This window comes from Gavialis gangeticus, unplaced genomic scaffold (assembly GCF_001723915.1).
Source record: "Gavialis gangeticus isolate Ggan-Ray unplaced genomic scaffold, GavGan_comp1, whole genome shotgun sequence".
In the NCBI taxonomy this organism is placed as follows: Eukaryota; Metazoa; Chordata; order Crocodylia; family Gavialidae; genus Gavialis; species Gavialis gangeticus.
Window position 1 is genome coordinate 80,181,347 of NW_017729025.1, and position 6,607 is coordinate 80,187,953.

The 6,607-nt window shown below is 43.0% G+C and overlaps 1 protein-coding gene across 2 annotated transcripts in view; it reads left to right on the forward strand.

The window, feature by feature from the left end:
• Positions 1-6,607, forward strand: part of BUB1B (BUB1 mitotic checkpoint serine/threonine kinase B) — a 55,934-nt gene that overhangs the window by 16,507 nt on the left and 32,820 nt on the right. For both annotated transcript variants that reach the window (XM_019518989.1, XM_019518990.1), the window contains exons 8-9: positions 3,292-3,386; positions 5,919-6,145. In XM_019518989.1, coding sequence (XP_019374534.1) covers positions 3,292-3,386; positions 5,919-6,145 — 322 coding nt within the window. The remainder of the gene's footprint in view (positions 1-3,291; positions 3,387-5,918; positions 6,146-6,607) is intronic.

Below are 6,607 nucleotides of genomic sequence, written 5' to 3' on the forward strand. Positions count from 1 at the left end.
TTTTTTTTTTTTTTTTTTTTTTCCCTCCTCCAGAAGTTACTATGTAGAAAAAAAAAATTTTTTAGTCGTGGCTGACTGTGACATAGATTAAATTCTCCTGGAAACAGTGTGTGTCCAGGAAGTGTGGCATCACAGGAGGCAGTCTGGGTAAGGCAACAGGAACTTGCTAGTATGGCAAGATAACAACATACCGGGAGTAGGCAAAATGTGACCCACGGGCTGAATGCGGCCCTCCAGGCCATTCTATCTGACCTGTGCGGCCTCTTAAAAAATTTAGAATATTAATATTTATCTGCCCCTGGCTGCCTGTCATGCAGCCCTTGATGGCTTGCCAAAACTCAGCAAACGGGCCTCTGCCCAAAATAATTGCCCACCTCTGCCCTATACCCTTGCGAGGGCAGTAGCAAGACTGTTCTTTATTGTAAATAGTTCTTTATATAAGTTCCTGTACATCATAAGCTGTTTTCCACACCACATGCCTCAACAAGATACTACAGCCTGCACGCAACAGACTTGCTCTGAGCCAGCTCAGTTGCTGTTTCAGGGATGAGCTACAGTGCTCAGTCAGTTACTACTGTAGCTATGAAAGGGTTTACACACCTTTTGCTTGCTAGGACCAGAGAGAAGTGGCAGCCATTAGAGCACAGTGTCTACATGCTTATATTCCAGTGAAGAAATGTCAGCTCTCCTGCTTAGGACCTTGCATCCCAATTCTTATGAAAAAGTTGCATATGCAAGCAGATATGATTCAACAATAATGAAATGCAAGCTTCAACCTAACCAAACTTCACAAGAAAACTTATTCCTAGAATTTCCTTAAAAATCATCCACTCACTTCCTCTAGGTTGCTCTCAGACTCTTTTAACTCCATTGGGGTTAACTAACCTTCTGTTGTCATAATGAATTATTGGAATTTAGCAGCTTTCTGCAAAGTTCTAATTCATGCTAATCAGGGTGGCAAGCCTCTTTTACTCTGTTCCTGAGTCCATTATACGAGGAGCATGAGAGGTAAAGAGCTGGTAGCCCAAGAATAGGGGAGAAATTGTATGTTGATTGTTGCATTATGAGAACCAAGTGGAAAGGTTGATTTAACTTGATTAGTTAAAGCTAAGTTGACCTTTTTCAACCTGTGGAATGAAAGGTGTTGGGCTGCACTGTTTTTAAATTCATGAAAGGGTAGGCAGCAACATGCAGCAGGTTTGATATCTAGAGAACTCCTAAAGGTATGAACTATTATAAGTCAAGCTTGAAAATAGACTAATAAGGAGTTGAAATGCAGACTTAATAAATAATTGATGGGAAATTGTTTAGGCAGTAGTTTGTTCCAGCACTATATGGAAGTTTGCAAGTAGATGAAATGAGGGTATAACAGCTGACTCCAAGATTACAGAAAACAGTTGCAAAAAGGAGAATTGAGTTAAAGATGAAGTGCTTGAGGCTATTACTTACCCAAAAGAAGCAATTTAATTTCTGATGTTGACTGAAGAAAGCTGAAATGAAGTTCATTTGGTCTTTGTAGGCACTTAGACTTCCTTTGTCACATTCCTTTGATCAGGGTGAATGGAAAGCGTGTACGGGAAGATGGGAGGAGCTGAGCATCATCAGTGTAAAACTAGTTAAGCCTGAAGGTTAGAAATCAGTAACTGAGTAGGAAAAAAACCCCCGTGAACTTTGTGGGAACCCAGGAAAAGAGATTGACAGCAGATAGAAAAAAGAACTTGGTTAAAAGATTAGAATAATTCATGGAACTTTTGGTTTAATTAAGTTGAAAGGAATGAGGAACTGAAAAGGTTGCTTATTTGATAACTTTTGTCACTTCTGCTCTTGTCGGTTTCAAGTAGAGAATGCAGTCATTATACTATCTCAGTCACTTCTTGTTGGCTTTCTTATCAAATTCACCCTGCTTAAGCCAGATCCAGACCCACTGGTGGAGGTGGCATGAGCAGCATTTCGTCAGCACAGCCATAGCTTGCCCTCCAGCTACCAAAGGCCGTCTCCAACAGGGCCCTGAAATTCTAAATTCTGGGGTAGACCCTACGTCCCCATTTGCCTGTCTTTTGAATTCCTGGATCTGCTGGCTTGGTATGGTCCATGGACTATATGTTTGGTACCCCTGCTTTTCTTTTATGCCAAGGCACATTTTGGTACTTGTAGAAAACTTCACAGAGGGCGGCAATTAACAAAGTGTACTTGGATAAAATGTAGAGCAGGGGTTTTCAACCTTTTTTAGGGAGTGTACCCCTTCTGGGTACCCTTCTGGCAGAGCAGAAAGTGGGGACTTCCCCCTCCTCCCCCTGTGTCCAGTCAGCTGGGCGGTACCTGTGCAACCTGCAGAGGGGAGCTGCTGCACTCGCCCGGACCACCCCCCCCTCCACCCTGCTCCTGGGAGGCAGCAGTACGGGGTGGTGGGTAGTGGCGCTCTGTCCCCGCCTACCCGCGTGTACCCCTTTTCCAAGTACCTCCGGTTAACAACCCCTGATATAGAGCATTGACTTATTATTTTTTGTTAACATATGTTTTTACATTTGTCTTGCTTATAAGCAAGCAGAAATCTTATTACTTGAAGCTCTTTGTGCCTACATATTGCATTGTATTTTGAGATGCACAGAGGCAAGTTGTGTCTCTACTATAGTCAGAATGAAATGTTTAAGGATATAATGTGAAAGTTAGTGGGAAAGGTCAGAGGAATAGTTTGCCAGTAGTTTTCAGACAAAGGCATTGTGTTGTAGAGTTAAAAGAAACTTTGAACAAGCAGGTAGGGAGCAAATGTGAGGACATGAAACCACTGTGTCCTATCTTTGTCATTTGTCCCCAGGACCATTTGGCTTTGTTTAAGGGCTTTTGTGATATCAGAATGGTGTGTGAGGGAGGAAAATGGTGGGAGAATGGTCTGGAGGCTTTTAGCAAGGAAAGGAGAGTACAGTGCCATGTAACAGGCAATTTCAGATGAAAATAGGAGAATATAAAGGTTTGTTGGTATCATTTGGAAACAAAACAGGAGTTAGATATCTTCAGCATGTCCAGTTAGCAGGGATACCTACATTTCTTGGTGGACATGGGGAAGGGATATGTAACTACTTTTCCAGTTGCTAATGGCCACTTAGATGTATAGGTGGCTTGCATTCCAAAATGAAACAAATTCTGCATAAATATGGGTTTTGTGGAGAAAAGGTTTCCTAAGGACTGTGGATAGTTGTCATAAGGGTTGGGCAGAAAAAGATCTGAAGACTAAATCAGGCTTGAGAATCTAGGAATCTTTATGCTGTTAACATGCGATTTCTTCTCCCTTAGTGCCCTCGAAGTAACATGAACTCTGGTGCAGAAGTGCCTTGTGTACTGCCTGCTTTTACCCCATATGTAGAGGAGTCTGCCCAGCAGCAAGTCATGTGAGTTTCAGTCTCTCCACATTTGTTAGATGGGAGCTGGCAGGGTGAGAGGAAGGATACAACTGCTTTGAAAGCCTCAAAACTGCTGTCTACAATTATGGCCACTTTGTCTGTGGGTATATCTACACTGCAGCCTGAAAGTGGGATTGCAACTCTTGTAGACTAGGGATGTGAAACTCATCTGGCTACATGGCCACATAGAGCCGTGTGCCCTTTACTGGCTCCCTGTCACATTCAGTGTGCATGGCCAGGCCAGCCCTATGTGCTGCATGCAGCACACACAGGCCTCCCTCTGGGAGTTGCGTTGCATGTGGTATGTGGGCTGGACCTGGCAGCACAGAGGGTCTGGGGCACAGGCTGTATGTGGCACCCATGCTGGACTGACCATACATACTGACTCCAGGGCGAACCAGGTTGGGCCCCAGGATGTCCGTGCATGTCCTACAGTGCACGCCCCATGATAGTCCAGCCCGTGCACTAAACTGGCTCCTCATGCTGTCTGTGGCGTGCAGGGGCAGTCCGAGATCCATAGGCCAGGTCATAGGGCTCCATGGGCTGAATCTGGCCTGTGGGGCTTATATTTGAAACCCCTACTGTAAACAAACCTGAGCTAAGCTTAAAATTATTAGTTTTGGTACTGACAGTCAGTTTAGCCATGGCAGCAGAGGCTCTTGTTCAAGTTGCTCAGCGCTGCTCAGGTTGCTAATTGAAAATGGGCTAAGTGTAGCCGTACAGACATCTGTATCTGAGCTAGCTACTACAGGTGTGTGAAGCAGGCCAAATCCAAATCGAATTAGGCCCAAATCAGGGACAGTGATTCGATTCATTGATTTGTATCACTGTCCCTGATTCTATTTGGCTGAATCTGAAGATTTGATGTTGATTCAGACAATCAGATATTCAGACACAGATGCAGCTTTAAGTTTTTTTTTACATACCTTGAGGTAGCAGGTGCGGCTTGTGATTGCTGCGATGCTGGGGCACGTGGAGCATCCCGCAGGATGCAGCGAACCCGGAAGTGAACCAGAAGTACTTCTGGGTCTCCCAAGAGTATGCTGGTGGGGGGGGGGTGCTTCTCCCCAGCTTGGCAATTGGCTGTGGAGGGGCCCCCCAACGTGCTCCTCGGCAGACCCAGAAGTGGACCGGAAGTGCTTTGCAGCACTCATGAGCTCCTGCTATCTAGAGGTATGTAGAAAAAACATAAAGCTGTGTCTATGTCCGAATCTCTTAGAATCGATTCGGAGGGTTCCAATTTGATCCAGAGAGATTAAAGGGTCCTCCGATTCGATTCGGATTTGGAGATTCGGCCACTGAATCGAGCCAAATGTCTGCTGAATCGAATCAGGGTCCGAAGCTTTGCACGGCTACTAGCTACCTCAGGTGTCTGCATGTGCTGCAAAAGGACCTTTGGACTGTTGGCATCATATTCAGGTTTGTAGCTGTTTTCTGCTATCTTTGGACTTCTTGAGACTGACTGTATATAGGATTTTGTTCTGAAATAGACTGTTGAGGTTTCCATGACAACCACATCACTTAAGTATGGAGAAGTATTGTTGTTTTCCTTTAAATTAGCTTCCTGCTTATGTGCAGTTCTTGATAAAAATGCCTATAAATCCCAAGAGACAGTGATGTTCCATTGCTTCATATAGCATGGAAAATGCTATTTAAAAATAAATTTTGTAAGTCTCTCTTTTTTTTCTTTTCTTCCTTTTATTTTTGTAGGAAAAAAAGAAAACTGTCTGGGCAGTAGCTATGGCAAGCATAATTGTCTTGCTATAGGAAAGGAGAGGAAGATGTTAAAATTATATTCTAGGCTTAGTCAGAAGGGAAGAAAACAAGCTTTAAGAGCTTGTGTATAACTCAGATTTCCTCTGACAATTTCATCTATTAAATGTGAAATTTTAGCTGTATCCAAAGGTATACCATAATTTTAAGACAAGTATTTTAAATTTAAGACACCTTTAAAACAAAGCTACAAGACAAGCCATCCGTTTTTTTTTCTTCCTCCTCACATGTATTGTATGTTCTTCTTTTAATATGAAGGTGTATGTCCTTATCTAAGAAGCTCCGCAATAGTTCAAGGCTTGTGCTTGTTTGCTCAGTTAACACAATGTGATATATATGTTAGGGGTAGTGACTGATGGCAAATGCTTGCATACAGGTTCTTGGATCTAAAGATACAATTTTCCACTCTAGAATGTGCAACCCATGTAAAGTAGCATGTATATTATTTACATATGACTGTACCTTATCTGCACATGTTTTATTACTACTTCCTAGGAGCATCATTATATATAGCTAGATTTCTCTTTCTGTGATTTTGTTCAGTTTTTTTCTCTGTTGCTTATTTTTCTTATCATATTGCCCATATTGTTCTGAACTTAGTTAGATCCTTCGTACAGTGATGATCCTTCGTACAGTGATTATCCCTGTTCTTCAGATCCTTTGTACAGTGATTATCTCTGTTCTTCATCTGTGCTTGCTTCTCTGGAGGTTATGCAGCAAATATTAACTCTCTATTTATTTTTTTAGTACACCCTGCAAAATTGAGCCCAGCATAAATTTTGTTTTAAGTGTCCGTAAGCCTGGGAAGGAGGAGGATCCACTACAGCGAGTACAAAACCATCAACAGGACACTGAGGATAAGAAAGAAGTAGTTATGTACTGTAAAGAGAAAGTTTATGCTGGAGTGGAAGAGTTCTCTTTGGAAGAAATCCGAGCTGAAATCTACAGGAAGAAAGCAAAAAAGAGAAGAGAAGGTATGCATCAAAATGTTATGATCTCCAGCTTCCTCAAATTGAGTCAGGGAAAAATACACTTCTGGATTTCACATAGGCTGTGTCTGTTCTTACATTCCTCTGGTGGCAAACAACAGCTGCTAGAACACATGCAAATCTGCATCCACAAGTGTCTGGGGGCTTCAGTTTGTAGTTGTGCTGTTAGAACAGGAGCGGGCAATTTCAGGGGGAGGGTCACTTACTGAGTTTTGGCAAACCATCGAGAGCTGCATGACAGGCATCCAGGGGCAGATAAATATTAATTTTCTAAATTTTTAGGAGCCCTGCGGGCCAGATAGAATGTCCTGGCAGGCCACTTTTTGCCCACCCCTGTGTTAGAGGGCAAAGTGCACCCTGGGAAGGTACCAGGTGCTGATTGGCCCTCAGTAGGTGATTGAAGGTATGAGTGTGTGTATGTATATCAGTGGTTCTCAGCTTTCTTTT